Source organism: Haliotis rubra, unplaced genomic scaffold (genome assembly GCF_003918875.1).
Source record: "Haliotis rubra isolate DU_JTF1 unplaced genomic scaffold, ASM391887v1 Scf370, whole genome shotgun sequence".
In the NCBI taxonomy this organism is placed as follows: domain Eukaryota; kingdom Metazoa; phylum Mollusca; class Gastropoda; order Lepetellida; family Haliotidae; genus Haliotis; species Haliotis rubra.
In genome coordinates, this window is record NW_025767047.1 from 474,640 (window position 1) to 495,187 (window position 20,548).

General features: G+C 40.8%; 2 protein-coding genes across 6 annotated transcripts in view; one reads left to right on the top strand and one right to left on the bottom strand.

The window, feature by feature from the left end:
* Window positions 1-295: 295 nt before the first annotated feature.
* On the bottom strand, window positions 296-4,626 carry LOC124285934. Of its 5 annotated transcripts, none has more exons than XM_046722217.1 (3): window positions 4,352-4,625; window positions 3,029-3,118; window positions 296-1,699 (listed from the first exon to the last, which is right to left on the bottom strand). In XM_046722217.1, the coding sequence occupies exon 3, from the start codon at window positions 1,619-1,621 to the stop codon at window positions 584-586; it is 1,038 nt and encodes a 345-aa protein (XP_046578173.1). In that variant the 5' UTR covers window positions 1,622-1,699; window positions 3,029-3,118; window positions 4,352-4,625; the 3' UTR covers window positions 296-583. The 5 variants fall into 5 exon arrangements, with proteins under 5 accessions (XP_046578173.1, XP_046578172.1, XP_046578170.1 ...); XM_046722216.1 differs by having other exon boundaries at window positions 3,034-3,118; window positions 4,345-4,625; XM_046722214.1 differs by having other exon boundaries at window positions 4,345-4,625.
* A 93-nt stretch (window positions 4,627-4,719) lies between these two features.
* Window positions 4,720-20,548, top strand: part of LOC124285936 (tumor protein D54-like) — a 47,627-nt gene continuing 31,798 nt past the window's right edge. Inside the window, exon 1 of the mRNA XM_046722223.1 lies at window positions 4,720-4,869. Within this exon, the coding sequence (XP_046578179.1) occupies window positions 4,818-4,869 (52 nt within the window). The 5' untranslated portion in view covers window positions 4,720-4,817. The remainder of the gene's footprint in view (window positions 4,870-20,548) is intronic.

Consider the following 20,548-nt stretch of genomic DNA (forward strand, 5'->3'; position numbering starts at 1 on the left):
GTGTGTCAAGAGTATCAGTTATGAGCTGACAAGCTGCATGTCCAGAGTATCAGTTATGAGCTGGGGAAGCATGTACAATGTGAATGACTGAAATTTATGTACAAAATAAGTGACCCCCTGCATGTCATGTACAAAATCAATTACCCCCCCTCCCCTTCCCATAATTACTAAGCATAATTTTAAACATACTTTTATGTACAAAATTGCTGTGCCCCCTAGTAATGCAGTGTACAAAACTGATGACCCCCTAGCTCCCCAGAACAAAATGGGTGGGAAACCAACCAAACCCCAAAAAACATTCAAAAATCATCATCATCCCCCCTAGCCGTAAATTATGAACGGTCCCTTACGCATGTCACTGGTATCAAGTTTGTTTTTAGCTACTGACAAGCTGCATGACTTTGGTATCAGTTCGGTTATGAGCTGAAAAGCTTCATGTCGAGGGTATCAGTTATGAGTTCAGCTGTATCAGTTTGGTTATTACTGGTTGCATGTCACTGGTATCAGTTTTGTCTTGAGCTGACAAGTCGTTTATCCCAGGTTTCAGTTCTGTATAGACTTGAAAAGCTGCATACCAGCACTCTCATGACCTCACCACCCTACCATGAGTGTCAAGTTGGACTGGCACAGATGGAAGGGCTATGTATTTATCTAACCATTCAACAAGGGCTCTGCCTGCTTGTGTTTTCTGTTTGGTAGAATAATGCAACCCCTTTTCATTCCCATTTGTTGTTAACCCTTGTCTGAAAGGCAAATTTGGATATATTGTGAGTTCATTATTCTTGTTTGCATAATATATGTGCCACATTGACCACATCGAGTCTGTTTTACCTGATTTCATGAAACTGCGGTACCAGTTAGATGGTTTCAGACCAGGAACCAATGGATGAAAAGAAGGATTAGAAGCTGTCTCTCGATACCAGTTCAAAAATCCAAGCCAATTCTTCAGGCTGGGTGAAAATCCCCAAGTCCCTAATACTGGATAGCTGAAGACCACTTCTGATTTCGGTGCTTGGAGCCATCCACGATCACCGGAGTGCTTCATGCTCATCCCCTGAGTGGAATAGCCATTAATATTGGCAACCGAATCATATTTTGTATGAACTGCCTTTAGCCATTTGTAGAAGTATTTGGACACTGTGACATCGTCTTCAAGGAAAAGAGCAATTTCTTTAGTTTGCTCTGTTACTTTCCAAGTACCAAGCCACTGTCCGTATATTCCGACATGTCTTGTGTGGTTATGCACAGTAACAGTGCCATACTTAAATGAGAACAACATGGCTGCTGTATATGTATCTCCATCTATCTGTCCACTCTTAGAGCAGTCAATCCAAACATCAATGTGAACCCTGTCACCATTGTACTCAGCCTCCTTTAACGATGCCAGGCACCTAGTCAAAGACTCAGCACGATCATAGGCCAGGACAATAACTCTCAGGTCAATTTGCTGAGGACTGACATTAATTTGGTGACCTAGAGACGGAAGGTAGCGCTTTGACCAGAGCTGACCTGGGTGGAGTCTGGTTTCTCCATACTCTGGTAGGACAAATAGTATATACAACAGCCTAAACACGCTAAGTATTACTGTGGCAATTAGTATGAGACGTAGACACCGCTTCATTCTTCACACAAGGGGGATGTCTCATGAATTATCCAGCTGCACATTCATGGTTGAAATGTTTGCTGCATATCTTCAGCCCTAAAATAAAAAAAAAAGGTACTAAGGATAAGGCGAGTTTAAGAGTTCTATATGATGTTACTCAACCAGCTTTACAAGAGTGACTTTCAAATGTACATTAATACTGCGGTACTATTTTGATGTCACAGTGCACTATCACATATACCGGTACATATATTTTAGGCAATCTTTCAACTTTATATTCAGTTCAGTGGCCGGATTCACTAAACTTCTTAGAATATTCTTAACCCTTAAGAATTCTTAGTTCTACTAAGAATTCTTAGTTTCCATAGCAACTTATCTAAAACTAAGATTTTTGCTTAAGCAATATTCATCAAACCTCTTAGTGCTTAAGATTTTTTCATAACTTAAGAATCCTCCGTAGGTTACTTAAGCACTAAGAATTTTCTTAAAGTAAACAAAGATGGACGCCAATGCATTCATCGATAGAACCAACATTTTAGAAAATACACAGAAACAGAGTTGTCACTTAACATTTAGATTATCAAAAGATGGTATACAATTTGTAGTAAGTCTCATTTCCAATGAAATTTCACCTCTCACTCAAAGAAGTCATCCTTTATCAGCTATAATCCCATGCGTTTCTCACTAAGAAAATTCTAAGAATTTTAAAATATCTCAGCTAAGATTTATGCTTAGTGGCTTGGTGGATTGCTACTTAAGAAAAATTCTCAGCTAAGAATTCTTAAGGAAACTTAAGCATAAAAACTAAGAAAATTCTAAGAAGTTTAGTGAATCCGGCCCCAGGTAGGTTTCTCCCTGAAGATGAAGTTGAAACGTGTAGGTGGGAAATTTGTGTTGTGCCATTATCTTGTGGATTTCTTTAAACAATTGTATACAATAGTGAAATGGATAATGCTAGTTCCAAGATATACATCACGCTGTTTGCAGGTTTCGTGACCTTATGATGTTGTGCAGATATGAGTGTTCAAGCTTTGTGATGAGGCAGACATTGTTTCACAGTACATGGCAGAGTAGTGCCAAAAGTAAAGGCTGTGCTGCTGTTCACAATACACACATTAAGCCATGTTTGTAGTATTCTTGGATCCGTCATTTCAAATGAAGATTTTACATCAATATTTCCCATTATAGAGATGACTGACTGACTGAGTTTGGTATTACGCCGCTTTTAGCAAAAAATATTCCAGCAACATCATGGCAGGGGGACACCAGATATGGGCTTCACACATTGGGGATTTGAACCCGGGTCTTCGGCATGACGAGCGAACGCTTTAACCATTATGCTACTCCACGGCCCCTTATAGAGATGAACGTCGTCATATGAGCGAAATATTCTTAAGCACGACGTTAAACCAAATTTCACCTCACCTCACCTTATAGAGATGAACACAGAGTTGATGGCTGGAAGATCAATCAGACTGCAGGGCTGAATGTCTAGTGGCCCAACAGATGCCATACCTATAACACAATCAGGCAACCTGACATGTTACAATGTAGCACATTACAGTTACTGTCAGGATGACCTGTGGACCTGCACTGTGCATCTAAGGGCAGCATTTAAATTTTTTTTGTGTTTCTCATTGCCCGACTGACCCTTCTAATTTTATTACCGACCCACCTAAAATATACCGCCCCGTCCTATAAAATGTTTATCTATCTAAAATGTTTTATTTAGTCGCTGCCAAAAGTCCAAAGAACTCGAGAAATTGTAATAAGAATTACAATAAATGAGAATCAAGAACATTATTCGGATAATTTTGTCTTTATTAAGTTGTGTTTTTTAGGAGTTTTTTTCCCCTGACCGACCCATGTTCAGAATTTGGTGACTACGTGAAACACATTTAAAAAAAATGATGCCCTAACTGGCACAGATCAATTTAGCCAGCTGTCCCCAAGACAGGTTCCCAGAATGTTGACACTAGATCAGGGGCTGACCAGTGGGTAACTGATATATAATGCTCATGTCTGTTATTCCTAATTCAATCTATTAATGATGAATTTATTATGTCTTATGGCTGAAAATATGATATAATTACCCATTAGGTGAGTCAACAAATGAACCCTGGAACTACATTAATCTCACAGCCCAAGTCCCCCTTGCATCACTATTAATCATAACAGAATCTGTTGTTCATAATGAACATGGTCATTATATTTTTACCACCGGAAACACATTGGCCTTTTTCTAACAATCATGTTGTCATACTATACAAGGTAAGGTTTGAATACTGGTGGAGAAGCCGGAGAAGCCATCACACATGCTGAAATCTGACCCAAACCATATAATATAAATCTGACAGAAACCACATAATAAGTCTATATGAGTCTATTATATCTTATATGGTCTCTGATAAAAGATATTTCATTTTAATGCACTTAATGTACATTCATGTCACATCCTTCGGAGTTGCTTCATACCTGGACAGACCAAGAGGACATTTGGTGGGGGAATCAGGATATCTTTACCATTAATTATAAGAAGACATATTAGAAAAGAATATTGATTGCCATCTTGTTGGACTGTAGATATGATTGTAATGCTGGATGTGACCATGCAGACAGGATTACTCCAGTGTTTCTGATTTGGGCAATGGTTCAATAATCCTCGACGCTCAAAGATGACTTGATAAAAACAGTTATTGTTTCATTTCGAATAATGAAACACATTTATCTTCAATAAGCACCTGTAACATTTTGACAGCATCAGAATATTGACCAACTACATCTGTATTTTGATGACGGATCTGGGCTCCTGTTCATGTATCAATGTTAAACTTGCGACGCGTACCATGCCGAAACCATGTGACGTCATGAGACGGGACTCAGTTTAGCCTAGAGACAGAGCCCAGCTTATTTCTTAACTGGATTAAACCTTAAAATGCGAAGACGGGGATGTGAAGTACATATCATTTTATTTTTCATAAACAAAAATACATCAAAGATACCACAACTAAATATTTCATTGTACAACACCGTCATATAGGTGATATTTGCCTCCTAATATCCAGCGTAGGAAAGGAAATATTCAGTGTGATTTGAGTTCTAAAAGAATTGCGTATGACGTCCTAAATTGATGTACACAGGTACTGTGACGTTTTACACATACAAGGTGTCTGCATCTGCCAACTCAAAGATACAGATTTCTTATATTTAGAAAATGACTACCCCAACAAGCGAAGAAAATCTTCTGGAAACAAGCAAAGGGGGTGGTAAGATGAGGTCTTTATACACAGTATCCATTTGATTCGAAATTGTTTGGCTGCAAAGAAAGCAGACGGGAAGTCAGGTGGATATTGGTCATACGTTGCTTGTTCTGAAGTGAATCGTGTGCTTCCTGTATCCGTCTGGTGTCCGATACTCGGAGCAATGACGATGTTGCCCCCTCCGTAGGTGGGGGCCCTAAGTTGACATGGTCATGTAAAATATTGAGAAAACATGATGGACTATACACAAATGTTTATATTGTCTATTTGTATGTGCCAATATAAACCATACATGTGGTTCGTGTATTGACAGAGGTTTTCACATCGCAGACTTTACATCATTGGCGTGTTATGGGTTTTTGGACACTTAAGAACATCCATTGTTTTCTCGATTATTGCATAAACAATTGTAAAACATGTCACTTACTTATATATGATAACTTTATCCTGATACAAGTCATTATTCAAGAGTCCAGAATGTCTATGTGACTCAACACCCCATGTTACAGCAGGAGTGAGCACTGTCATCCGGAACCTATGATCATAATGATGCGATGATACTAATACTCATAAACTATTGATCATGTATGCATGATTTCAAAGATGTTTATACAGTAATACTACCAAATGCTGACTCATACCTAACATTATATGAAAGGAGAGCTACGGGAAAACTCCAGTTATTTTCTCCAAACAGCTTGTTTACATGGTCATGTGGTACAAGGGAGCATGTTTAGAATTCAATACAACAACTTCTTGTGAGAATGATTACAGTCACACGTCACTGAGACAAACAACCAATGTTTTATGACGTAAGTGAAAATGGCTCAAGTGGAAGATTCATGACAATTTCCTGCAGCCAATATATTCAACATAGTGCCATTTCAACCTTGTCTATAAGTGTTTTTGTTTGAAGAATAAATAAAACTGAAATAATATCTGGCAATTTACATACTTTGATGATTTGGCGCCCCTTCTGTGAAATGCATGAGAAGTTGGTACAACCCCTTTGATAATCCTTCGTTGTTATTAGAGGCCAGTTTCTTTGTTGCCAAAGATGTCCCAAGGGAGGTAGATATTGTTTTGACCAGCCATGTTTGGATCTGTGCGGCATAAGTAAAAAAAAAAATACTTAACAGACAAAAATAATCCTGCACATAATGAACATGATAAAAAAGTACTGAATATATTAAAGATTAACCACATGTTCATTGCTTAGTTACCATGTAACACTTCTAGGGCCATGGGAAAACTTTCCTTTTCTCAAACCCATGAAGATCTGGGTTAGAATTGGTCTTCAGTAACCCATGCTTGTCGTAAGAGGCAGTTAACAGGGTTGGGTCGCCAGGCTCTCGGATTTGGTTCACACATTATCGTATTCCAGTTGCATTGATTGATGCTCATGCTATTGATCACTGGTTTGTCTGGTTCAGATTCTATTATTTACAGACTGCCACCAGTTGAAATTAAGCATGTTGACTATGATGCATATCTTTATTGTGTTTTTACTGGCAACAGTATATCCTGATATTATTGTTAGGTGTAATTTATTGTTTGCTGTATAACTATGTGAACCCCACATTCAGCAGTATTCCAGCAATATGACAACAGTCTGTGATTAATGATGGTTGTAATGGATAATCCAGTGATTGACATGAACATGGATGGTTATCTCCCATTTGACAGACACCCAGTTGACAGACACCCAATTGACAGACACTGAACTAGAAGGTTAAGTAGGGTTTAATGGAACAGCCGGCCTACCTTTAGAATACAGCACCACAAACTTTAAAAATGCGTCATAATACCCTTTTACGTAATGTAATGTGATGTTGTTCGATAGCACGTTCTCGAAACAATGCCCTATGACGCCTGCATGGCAACACGGTTGTCTAGCTTTGTGACTGTGAGCGCGTATAAGCTCTGCTCACTGGTGTTTCATCTCTACAAGCTATGTCATTGCATAAGCCCAACGATGTTGAGAGTTTCCATTAGTTGTATACCGGCGTATGCGCAATTTTTTGCAAGCACCAGTTTGAAATATTTTTCTTTTTGCACTAATATGCTCATATTTATTTGTATTACGGGGTGCTGAGGTGTTATGTTTTGTGTATTATTGTATTTTTTGAATTTAGCGAGAATGCGTTACACCGGTCTGTATTATATATATTCGATTATTCGCTATATTGGTCAATGTAATTATTTAAATTATGTAAATATATTTTATATTTCGGTTTCTAAGTAACTATTAAGTGTAAATGATTTACCAATGTGAACTGACATACATATATATTTTTTTTTCATTCAGTAATTTGCACCATTACATAGAAATGTTTTTTATCAGTATTTTATTTTTCGAAGTGGTAAAAATGCATTACACTGGACACGTCAATCATGTTTTGTGCCGGTTCGGTCAATGCATTCTATTTATTAGGATTATTTCAAGGGGTTAGGTACGTTAGGGTTAGGCTTAGGGCTGAGGGTTTAGGGGTTATGGGTTAGGGTTAGGGACCTAATCCAATATAGTAGGTACATGTCCGGTGTAATACGTGAGTACCATTTGTTGTTTTTCCTTTTGCATTTTAATACTGCCGGTTCGGTCAATGCATTCTATTTATAAGAATTATTTCAAGGGGTTAGGGTTAGGGTTAGGGCTGAAGGTTTAGGGTTTAGGTTTTAGGGTTAGGGTTAGGGACCTAATCCAATATAGTTGGTCCGGTGTAATACATGAGTACCATTTGTTGTTTTTCCTTTTTGCATTTTAATACTTTTTTTTCACACAAAAACAGGAAACCAAAAACGTCGAAATTACACTATGAAATGGTTTAATGTAGAAATTTTGGGCTAATGGAAATTGGCCTGGAATTTGCACTCAAGCCTCTTTCACACAAACATAAATTTTGTTCAGTAATGATTCGTGCCGTCACTACACATGCTCATGTTTCCCTCGTTCCTTAGTGCGATCCACATTATCCTTACAGTGTTCCATACATAACTTTTCTGTCACAAAATCACCGATTTATATAAAAGCGCGTCATTCATGCATGCACCGTGAAATCTACGTCTGACGCCTGACGTCAACAACCCTTTTCAGTTTGAGGCATATCGGCTCATTCCACGTCTACCCGTAACCTTTGTACCCATGTGGGGATTCGAACCCGGGTCTTCGGCGTGACGAGCCAACGCTTTAACCACTAGACTACCCCACTGCCCCTATTGAGGTAACTGAATGGTGCAGGTGTTTCCATTGTGTGTCTTCATAGAAAGAATCTATCATAGTATCAGTATCTACCAACACTGCAGAAGGAGGAAGACATATTACTGACCATTCAGTTCAGTGTGGAATATGATTGATTTTGCTGGTTCACTTCCACTGACAAAATAAGAAAATGGATTCCTCATTGTCAGAAATTAGCCTTTAGGTGGGTGGAGGCTGGGCAGTCATGAATGATGTCCAAGTTTTTTTTATGGATTAAAATGATAAGTCAGCTATATCGGAGCACAAGGCAAATAACCCAAGTCATGTAATCATGTGGTATGATATCAGGGTGCTTTCGAGAAAAAACAATGACTGGCGTCGGAGAAAACTACAGGAGGCTGTGGAGATAAGGAGACATAAACCAGCAATGAATCGTGATCAAGGTGTCTACCTGCCAAGTGCGTGGGACCTTGATGAACTTTAGATAAAAGAAAAAACGAGTCTACTATTCTTTTTGGAAAGCCTGCTATCAAGTAACTTTTGTGTAATTAGCAGTTGTTGTGTATTGACAATTCAACTTTCAACTCTATTATTTAGCATGAATTTTCATCATTATGTAATTAACTCTTCAAACTCACTTATACAGTACTCTCCCTAGTGTACTGTCATGTCACTTGCATTGTGACGTCATAACTCAGTTATGACGTCATAGTGACGACGTCATAGTCCTAACTGCCAGTTTACCTGATGAAGGGACCTGGAATGGTCTCGAAACGTCGTGAGAGAAATTAAAGAAGAAGTTTAATCCATAAAAATATCTTGGACATCAATGTACAACTTCTAAATGCCACTGAAAGACAATCATGAATGAGTCAGTAGAAACCAAAGCTAGCCTCACATTTAGTAAGTACACCCTCATCAAGAAGGATGAGTTTGAAATTTGGCAACAACTCCACATACTTGTTTGATATTGGCATGGCATCTGCTGTATTGTCCATTACATTACTGACTGTATGGGGTTATACAATCACTAATGTAATGGACAAGTACAGCAGATGAGTTGGCTTATTGGATAGCTCCAAAAAAGGCAATATATGAGATGCTTGTTAGACTGCTGTTTGGGCACAGTGCATATGACAAAACACCATTGCCTTTGTATGATGCCAGAAGCATAAAGAATTTCACAGCTGATGAATCTACAGTTGGGAGCGAAAGAGACAAATTTTTCCTTATCCTGACTCATGCTTAATTGCTTGTCTCTTTCTTCTTGCGAATGATAGTGGAACACTTGAATCCCCTTTTGAAGCTCCCTTAAAAAAAGCGGACGTAAAATTACTCACCCAGTGTTATCTCCCTTTAGCTGTTTTGGCGGGAAACTGCGTCACATGACCCCACATGTTTTCACTCTCTCCTTCTTCGCCCTAGAGGACGGTTGTGAGAGCGCCTGGGTCCCCTATACGGCGTTATATCCTTTTATATTTAGGCCTTTACTACTAAATTAGCTGTATACGGCATTTAGGATTGATATACCAGCAATATGGTTTGAAATTTTTGTCTAAATTATCTCTTTATTCACGTTGTTGACATGATTTTTCTTCTTGTTTACAATTGATGAAACCTTGCATTCGTTGCAGATACCGGTTGTCAGTTGCTGATCCACATTTATTATGTTCTAATTGTACTTCTACATGTTCTTCCAGCTTTCGCTGTAAACTTTGTCAGCATTTATCTGAATTTGAATTTAATAATTATTTATATTTCATTCTTAGACGTGCCAAGGACAGGTCTAGACGGCTTTTACAAGTCATGTCTAAACCGAGTGATTGCACTGATAACCGTTTATTGCTGTCTACTGACATTCACCATTCCAGTGATTTACCAATGGCTTCTATAGAGCATGTCGCTGTGACTGATGGCAGCTCCGGCTCCAGGAAGAGGTCGTCTACATCAACTATAACCTCGTCACAGTCTAAGAAGTCTAGGGCATCGTCTTCTCAGAAGAAGAAGTCGTCTGCAGACAAGACTCCAGCGAAGTCTTCCCATGGGGCAGTGCATAAAATGAGGTCCTTCGCTGCAGAGATCATCACGGCAGACGAAGTAGACGTATATGACGAGCCACCCATCCTCATTCCTGAAGTAGCAGTGAGGAAGAAGACGAGGTCTTCATCTACAGTAGCATCAGCAGTCATCTCAGCGCAGTCAGACGTTCTATCAATGCAGACATCAGGTAGAGATGGCAGGTCTTTACAAGTGCAGCAGTCCTTGGGAGAAGCCTCAGTACTCTCAGCAGTGCAGCAGCAGCAGCCGTCATTGCAGAGTTTCAACCTGGGTGTCTTCATGCAGCAGTTTACGCAGCAGATGTTGGTCCTGATGGAACGGAGGTTCGCGCAGGAGAAAGCTGCAACGAAGGCCCCATCTACAACTTACCTGCATGAAAGACAAGCAGCCTGCAGATCGCATCCCGCTGAAGATAGTAGCCTGCGTGAAGGAGGAAACCTACGTGAAGGATCACACACTCAACGATGTTCCATGACATCTTCACGAGAGCCTGCCAGTATGGACAACGATGAATCTGCAATAGATATTCCAGAGGAGCCTTCGCGCAGGAGCAGAACCAGACGTACACCGGAGCATCGCAGATCCTCCTCCTCAGATACGGACAGCCATCAGGAGCCTGCGCGCAGGCACCCTACATACTGTAGAAGAGAATCTACACCTTCACGAAGGCACAGAGATACGTCTCAAGACTTCAGGGAGGATCCTTATCTGAATCAGTCGCCTGCGTGTGCAGGTCTCCACGCAGATCTCCACGCAGGAAGGAGACACAATGGCAACCATCTCCAGAACAAGAAGCCTCTAAATCTGAAGATGATGGTGGAATCATATTCTCCCATACAGAGATCAAATCTTGGATGGCAAATGGGTTACAACTTGCATCACCTTCTAAAGAGGATAATGAAGCATTCATGTATATGATGTCTAACGAGGACTTTGATACACTTACCCTTCCACCCATCGATCCTGTCTAGGATGTCCTAGAGAACCTCAGCACAGCCTTCAGGAAGGCAACGAAGTTCCAGAGTCAAAGCGTCCAAACATTCAACGCCAAGAAGTTCTCTCTTCACCACATGGAACCCTTCATGAAGGCCCCAGAGATAGATGAGAACTACAAGATCATCAACGGCTCCCGAGCTAGGAGTTATAAAGTGGAGGATAAAAAGTTGGCACAACTAGACACAACTACCAGATGTACCTTCTTTGGTCTAGCCAGGTCAAGAGCCATCAGTGAAACCCTCATCGCAAAGTTTAGACACTCGACCTCTGAAGAAGATAGAATGATCTACTCGGCATTGCTGACCCAAAAGAAAGATCATCAGTTCATGTCCGAACATCTGGCATCCACATCAGCGGGCCTGACACTATTGAGAAGACAAGGATTGCTGTCTTCCTGTACTTGGAGTGAGCGCTTCACCAAGTCACTATACAGAGCTCCGTGGTCAGCATCATCTATCTTCGCAGGGAAAATTAAGGACCTGGCCAAGGAAGTAACGAAAGAGTGAAGGGAGGTAATGATGATCAAGTCCATTGATACACTAGCCAGTGTTATCCGTCAGACGTGGCAGTGCTACTCCGGCAAGTCGAAGTTTACGGGGATACAGAGAGCCAGGGAAAAGAAATACGGCTGCTCCAGAGGAGGCAAGGATTCTTTTCGTCGCCCGACCGGAGCTCCCAGAAGTAACCCCGGAAGGAACTTTAGACGCTGAAGGACGGGTTCGGGAACGACTGGAGTCTTCCACCCCCAGCCGTTCCCATACAACCTTCAACAGTGGGTGGACGTCTACAACGCTACTGGAAGAATTGGGGAATTCTTCAGGATGACTATGTATCCCAGATCCTACACAGAGGATTCAAGATACAACTACAAGCAGTACCACCGTTGACAAGCAACTCTCTGGCCCACAACTATGCTGCCGACCAGATGGAGAACCTACTCGACGCCATCACAACTCTACTCGAGAAGGAAGCGATCGAAGAAATAAAACAGGAGCTCGTCACGCCCGGTTTTTACTCCCCAATCTTCTTAGTACCAAAGAAAAATTCCAGGGAAAAGTTCCGACTTATATACAACATGAGGAAATTCAACCAAGATTATCTACGCAGCCCCGCAAAGTTCAGAATGATACATCTTCCTCAACTGTGACAACTCGTACGTCCGTTAGACTACCTCGCCAGCATAGATCTACAGGATGCATATCTTCAAATCCCGATACATCCGGACTCAAGGAAATACCTACGATGCCTCTTCAACGGACGTCACTTCCAATGGAAGGTGCTACCATTTGGAATATCGTCGGCCCCCTGGTTGTTTACTCGAGTGACAAAGCCAATCACCCACTATAAGTGTTTGTGAACGCTCATCTAGACAGTCTGGACTCCTTCGGACTACCGGACAGACTGAAACCATATCTCTTATGGTGGACTCGGAAGTCGAATGTTTGCGGAGGAACCCACTTATCAGAGCCGGAGTACAACACTCATCTCTACGTAGATGCATCACTTTAAGGATGGGGAGCCCACCTCGACAACGAAGTGTCAGCAGGGAAATGGCCGATTCAGGAGCAAAGTCTGCACATCAACATGCTCGAAATGAACGCCTTACTACACTGGTCCAGCATACTAAGGAACGCACAGCTGATGATCCATACGGACAACTCCACAGTGGCGTTCTACATCAACAGACAAGGATCAACGAGGTCAATGAATCTGTTAGACCTCAGCTTTCAGCTATTCAGTATAATAGACAACCTGAACATCGACATAAAAGTATGCCACATTCCCGGAGCCAAAAATGTGATAGCAGACGCCCTATCTCGTCCAACGCAACCATCCCAGACGGAGTGGATGTTACACGGAAATCCAACAGTATTCCAACTACATGCATGGAACGTATCAAAACTTGCTTGAAGAAAAGAGGATATTCCACCAGAGCAGCGAACGCAGTCACACTAGCTATGCGTAGATCAACCCGTAACTTGTACGACGACAAGTGGCAGAGTTTTGAGAAATATGCATTGAGGAAGGGCTTCACGGCGATGAAAGCAACACATCCTCAAGTGGCGGAATACCTTTGTCATCTAAGATAAACAAGGCGGTTAAAAGGTTCAACACTCTCTACATACCTATTGGCCCTCAGCACAGTTATCACCATCAAGACGGTTGTGAAACTGACCAAAGTACCAGAGATACTGGCACTACTACTCTCTTTTAAGTTGGAAGACCAACAAAAGAAATTTAAAGCGCCTGCTTGGGATCTCAACGTAGTCTTACAGCATCTCACCAGTGATGCTTACGAACCACTAGAAAGGACATCCTATGAGTTTCTAACACATAAAACTCCTTTTCATACCTCTATCTACGGAGACCCCTACAGAGATCTCACGTACAACATTATCAATATGGATGAGAGCCGTCATCTTAAGGGCCTACAAAGCAGCAGGACTTGAGCCTCCACGAGCCTCCAATCCTCATGAAGTCAGAGCACTGGCATCGACACTCGCTCTACATGGAAACTGCTCCATCTCGACAATAATGGAGGGCTGCTTTTGGAAGTCAGAGACAGTGTTTGCCAACCACTACCTCAGAGACATTGCTACCGAGGACGTCTCTGGCATTCACCAGTTTGGGCCTCTTGTTGTAGCACAACAATTGACGGTTCCTCAAAGGCGCTGAGATGAATCTCACCCTTTTATCACGTGACTTGTAAAAGCCAACGAGAGTTAGAGCTTAGAGTCCATGTGCACGTCTAGGATAGGCCAGCATGAGTGACAGACCCTATACTTGTAAGGACTTACTCGTATATGATGAAGGGTCGCTTCTCCACTTGATGCGAGCATCAAGACATGGAGTCGTATAGATCCACACTCAATGTCAGGAGAAGCGGTTCCAGAGAAATCTGACAAGTTGTGGTCCCCCCCAAACTCATCAGAGGAAGCTGGAAGGAAAGATCAGCATAGTACTATAAGAAGTTCCCTCAGGGGGGTATGCAGGACGTAAATCAGCATTGAATCCAGAGTGGCTTGACCCACCACTGGTTCCGTTGGATTCTACAAGCAATTAAGCATGAGTCAGGATAAGGAAAAATATGTAATTATCCCCCGCCGTGCGTTTAGCGCGAAACGGGGGATATAGTATTAGGCTCCGTCCGTACGTACGAATTGAAATATCTTAAGAACCGTTGACTGGATTCTTTTCATATTTGGTACCTAGGTTCATCACAGTAAAAGGAAGGTCCCAGTCAGGTTTGGTGACCTTGACCTTCATTTCAAGGTCACAAGGGGACTTTCACGTTTTACCTGCACGTTAAGCTATCTCAATAACCATTCACTGGATTTTCTTCATATTCAGTACCAAGCTCTATCTAGGGAAGGCACAGGGCCCAGTCGATTTTGGTGACCTTCACATAATTTTCAAGGTCATGGCGACACTTTGAAGATTTCAGCTTGTAAACCTGCATGTTAAGCTACCTCAAGAACCGTTCACTGGACTTTCTTCATATTTAACACCAAGCCTTATCTAGGGAAGGTGCAGGGCCCATTCAATTTTGGTGACCTTCACTTTATTTTCAAGGTCACAGAGACACTTTGAAGATTTGAGCATATTAACCTACATGTTATGCTTGTCAGCGCGATACCTCAAGAGCCATTCACTGGAATTTCTTCTTATTTGACACCAAGCTTCATCTAGGGAAGGCCCAGGGCCCAGTCAATTTTGGTGACCTTCACATAATTTTTAGGGTCACTTTGAAGATTTCAGCATGTTAACCTGAATTGTCAGCAAGATATTTTAAGAACGGTTCACTGGATTTTCTTCATAGACTTTCAAGACCTCCCTTGAATGTTTTTCAATAAGCAATTTCTTTAGTACTAGTTTTGCATATTCCATACATTATGACATTCATGTCAAGGTCAAAGTCAGTGTTGAAAATATGTGTGTGTTTGAACAACTAAACAGCAAGATATCAAGAGAGGTTGACTGGTCATGTTCTTGTTGACATTTAACTTCATCTTAAACTTTCATTAGGGCTCCTTGCCTCTAGGCAGGAGACCTATTGTAATCGTTCGGATTATTATTATTATTATTATTTATTATTACGCCGATTTTTGTACCAAACATAACTCCTAAACCAATGCTCAGAATCGCTAACAAAAAATCACACAGATGCGCACCCAGGTGTAGATATTCCCCTTAAAAATCTCTAGGCTCTTGGCCCAATAGCAAAGGGGAAATAATTCAAAATTAATTCCAAAATTTCAACGTTTGACAGCAAATATCTTAAGAACTAATTGTTCCAACACTTCCAAATTTCTTGTACAGATGCACAATCGAATTCCCAACAGTTTTGCCTGAACGGGTCAAGTCGCTAAAATGTACCGTTTGGCAGTTATTTTTGTTTTCAGTTTTTGGCCATGTTTTTCAGCACTTTTCTCCCAAAATGTGCAAATTCTGCACAAAAGTGCCAGTATGGTAGATGATGTCCTGGTGATTCCAGAACACTAATTGTTTTGAACGTAGACCCAAGAACAACTGAGATACAGCCTTTTAAAGAGGGAACTATTTCTTCTCCGGAACTATTTAAAAGGTACATGACCCCTGTGACCCCGGCTGTATTTGGAAGATCCGCTCGCCTGTCAAAACGTGTTCTGGCTCCGTTTTGGACGATGATATCTAGCCCTCAGATACAATAGATAGAAAGCCAAGGAGACCTCATCGTTGCCCGCAACTAAATTTACTTTTTTAGTTTGATTTGATAATTTGCGGCGGGGGATTATGTCACCTTAGTGACAATGGTTGTTTTTTTATTAAAATTGATATTTTATACTTATCCTGACTCATGAGGTAGGCCTCCCAACCTCCCCTCATGGCACTCTGGATTCCCTGAAATCCAGGTGTCGGGCGCATAAGTCGGAGAGAGTGAAAACATGTGGGGGTCATGTGACGCAGTTTCCCACCAAAACAGCTAAAGGGAGATAACACTGGGTGAGTTATATTACGTCCGCTTTTTTGAAGGGAGCTTCAAAAGGGGATTTAAGTGTTCCACTATCATTCGCAAGAAGAAGGAGACAAGCAATTAAGCATGAGTCAGGATAAGTATAAAATATGAGTCAGGATAAATGAGACGAATAAAATATCAGTTTTCAGAAGCAGAGGTTTTGGAAAATACGGACCGAGTGAACGACCGATGATGATTGCAAATTTTATCATTGTACAAAATTGCCACATAAATATAAATAGTACACATGTTTATCATTTACTAATACCCAACAGCTTTCTTATATTTGAAAATGTTCCGGACTCCACCAAAAAAGTTGTTTAAGAAACTATCATCATTGAAAATGCAAAAGTTGTTATCTGTCGCGGCAGAAACGGAACAGCCAGTCATGGTGGGGGACATCTCAAAATCTATTCCGGGAGACCAGTCGGTTCCTCGTCTGTCGTATAGTGTCATAGTCACGACTTAAAGGGATGACAAGTTGTGCCACAGTTGCCTGTTGTAGGCCATCCCGAGACCAGTAACCTTGTTCAATGACGTTAGTTACTTTGTTGACACAGTTTTGCCAAGTTTCAGTCGTGATTTTGTTAAGAGATTCCTTAACCAAAACCTCTACGTCACGTAATCTAAACGTTGTGTTTGATCTGGCAACATCTCCTTTGACAATACCCCATATCATTTCAATGGGGTTAAGGCCACAGTGATAGGGTGGAAGTCGCAGAATATCGTGACCCTTACTTTTTATGTAACTGTCAACTTTGTAGAAAGGTTCACCTTTGTGGGTTGTTATGATCTCATATAGCTGAGGCTTTGTTGCCTTTGAAGGCCGTGCGATCTGAAATTTGTCGAACCATGATATCATATCACCTTTTCGACTGTTCGATGTCGGGGCTTTACTGCACGCTGTGGTATGGGGCATTGTCCATGACGATAAAAGACTTCTCTGGTAGAGCTGGTACCAACTTGTTTTTAACCCAATCGAGGAAAACCGCACCATTCATCTCAGAATGGTAGTCTCTGTTATCTGTGGACTTTGCCCTGAATACCAAGTCGCAGCCTGGGGGGAAAGCCTTTGCTGGAGCAACCAGCATGGAAAATGATTAGTCTCTCTCCTATCCCTAGAGGCAGCTTTCTACGTGACCCCTTATCACCCCTATCGGGTACCCACTGACTGCTGGCGGTGTGCGAGGCATTGACCCAGGTCTCGTCCAAGTACACTGGCTCGAACCCTTCCTCGCCCTTCTTCTTTATAACCCCGAGAAAATTATTTCTCAAGCTTAACGATATCAGGGCGCTCACAGAGTACTGACCTATTCTCCCGAAATTTTCTTATAACGATACCGAAGAGTGTAAAGAGTAGCCAGAGTGTGTTCTTTGATACTCTGAGGTTGTGTTCTTGCTTCAAATGCTTTTTAAAATTTTCAGCGACATGTATTTGTTTTCAGAATAGAGTTTGTTGATAGACTGCCTTACAAGGTTCTTTTGAAAGTTGTCCAAATGTTTTAATATGTGTGATTTTGACCGACCCTACCTGCTTCGTGATCACCCTCACAATGTTTGTGTTCCAGAACATTTGTCAGTACCCTTGCTGATACTCCTAAAGCTTTTGCTGCCCGCCACGGAATTTATGAATGGCATAAAATGGTTTGCCCCTTTCGGCTTCAGCACGGAAAAAATCGTACCCTTTAATCATCAACTGTTTCACATCAGCATTCAACTTCATTTTTCATCAGGCATGTGTATCCCGTGCACGACGAGATAGTGGCTGCTCCGTTTCTGCGGTTTCACCCCGCCGCGACAGATAACAACTTTTGCGTTTTCAATGATGATAGTTTCTTAAACAACTATTTTGGTGGAGTCCGGAACATTTTCAAATATAAGAAAGCTGTTGGGTATTAGTAAATGATAAACATGTGTACTATTTATATTTATGTGGCAATTTTGTACAATGATAAAATTTGCAATTCATCGGTCCGTTTCTGACTCAAACGGACTGTAAATGGAACCAAGAAACTTGTGTGTGAGTGATGGGAAGGGGTGTTTGTGTTGGAAACTAATGGAAACTATGATTTGTTCTTGTCAGGGCTAGCATTATTAACACTCAGACATATGAAAGAACACATTAAAAATTCCATCTTATGAAAGATAAAGGCATGACAGTAATTGTATGAGTGTCTTTTCTTGGAATGAAAGTTGAGATGGTCCTTCAATCTATATACATGTAATCCATTGTCCAGTCCTTGATAGACATGGTTTTAGATTTGGGGTAGGGCTTAATAAAGCATTTGTGCACTTTTTCCCCTGTTCACTGCTTCCTGGTTCCTAAGACCGCCTCCGTGGTGTAGTGGTTAGAGCGTCCGCCCGGAGAGCGGAAGGTCGCGGGTTCGATCCCCGACCGTGTCATACCAAAAGACGTTAAAATATGATACTTGTTGGTCCCTGCCTGGCGCTCGGCATTAATGGGTACAACAAGGACTGGTCGGCTCGGAGTCAGTATACTGTGTCTGAGTGGGGTATTCATGCTTCACTGCGGCATGGTATCTCAGTGAGCTAGCACTATAAAACCAGCTTAAGTCTTGGCTAGAACAAGCAGCCGCACATACACATACACACGCATGCACGTCGTCATATGAGCGAAATATTCTCAAGCACGACGTAAAACCCAATTTCACCTCACCTCCTGGTTCCTAAAGCTGCTGGATGGTGTAGTATGGCTAGCATGCACATGTTGTCTCATGTCTGGTCTCTCACCTCTTTACATGCTGTTGTTGTGGAGGATTGGGATAAACATTTCCCCATTTCATCCCAGACATGTGCAGTGGGTAACAGTATGGGAATCTTGTGGGCCAGGATAACACATTAACATTGATCTGATTAAGATACTGCTGTACAGCATGTACAATGTGTGGCCTGCTCCAGTCATGTCATGATTCACTCGTATTCTGTGATTTAAACTGCATCCCTTCATGAATTTAATTCATTAATCATGGTCACTACAATCAAATATTTACGAAAGTTGTTTTTAGCACTTTTCTCTTGAAGCTAGTCTGATATTTACCAAAGTGTGATACGCAATTTTTGGATATATGTACAATCTATACAGTAGAATAACTGCTATCATTTTGCCAAGGCCCTTACTGTACTGTTATTAGGCTATAAACAGGTTTGTCATGGTGTATTGCATTTTTACCTTTCAAAAAACATCATTGAAATGTTTTCACCTTATACATATCTAGTAATATATTTAACATAAAGTATTCACGAAGAAATTTTCATATCCGTTACCCATTCGTGAAACATTGTGTTCGTCTCAGTGTATTCATTGCAGCCCGAGTCTGCTTCACTGGAGATGTCGACATCAACATTCTGGTATCAGAATTGGACGTCGGGCTGGACGTCATTGAACTGTTCTCTCAGATACACCCCTTTTGGCAGGTACAGGGGTTAGAATAATTTTTAGAAGTTTTCTTGCATCAGGAAGAGTCGAAACATATTTCTCACTTGCCCTGATTATTTTCACACTTACCCATTATTTTACAATAAACAATCAAAACCAAGATTTCGAATATTATATTGTCTTTTTAACTAATTTATTATCAAATTTTTAACGGGATATCTTTCTTATTCTTTTGATAAATCATTTCTTTCATTGTTGTAATCTTTTTATCAACTATTATCTTTACAAAGATTAATCTTTAAGTATCGAAATCACTTGGAAGTTCATTGTTCTTTTGTATGTGTTACAGTTACTGTTCCTTCTGAATTTTCACTGCTCATAACTTGAGAATTCACATATGTTACAGTTACTGTTCTTTCTGAATTCTCACTGCTCATAACTTGAGAATTCACATTTGTTACAGTTACTGTTCTTTCTGAATTCTCACTGCTCATAACTTGAGAATTCACATTTGTTACAGTTACTGTTCTTTCTGAATTCTCACTGCTCATAAATTCACATTTGTTACAGAATTCACATTTCACTTCATAACAGTTACTGTTCCTTCTGAATTCTCACTGCTCATAACTTGAGAATTCACATTTGTTACAGTTACTGTTCCTTCTGAATTCTCACTGCTCATAACTTGAGAATTCACATTTGTTACAGTTACTGTTCTTTCTGAATTCTCACTGCTCATAACTTGAGAATTCACATTTGTTACAGTTACTGTTCCTTCTGAATTCTCACTGCTCATAACTTGAGAATTCACATTTGTTACAGTTACTGTTCCTTCTGAATTCTCACTGCTCATAACTTGAGAATTCACATTTGTTACAGTTACTGTTCCTTCTGAATTCTCACTGCTCATAACTTGAGAATTCACATTTGTTACAGTTACTGTTCCTTCTGAATTCTCACTGCTCATAACTTGAGAATTCACATTTGTTACAGTTACTGTTCCTTCTGAATTCTCACTGCTCATAACTTGAGAATTCAC

Coding starts and splice junctions, on each gene's coding strand:
- LOC124285934 (XM_046722218.1), bottom strand. CDS start 1,621: ATGAAGCGGTGTCTACGTCTCATACTAATTGCCACAGTAATACTTAGC.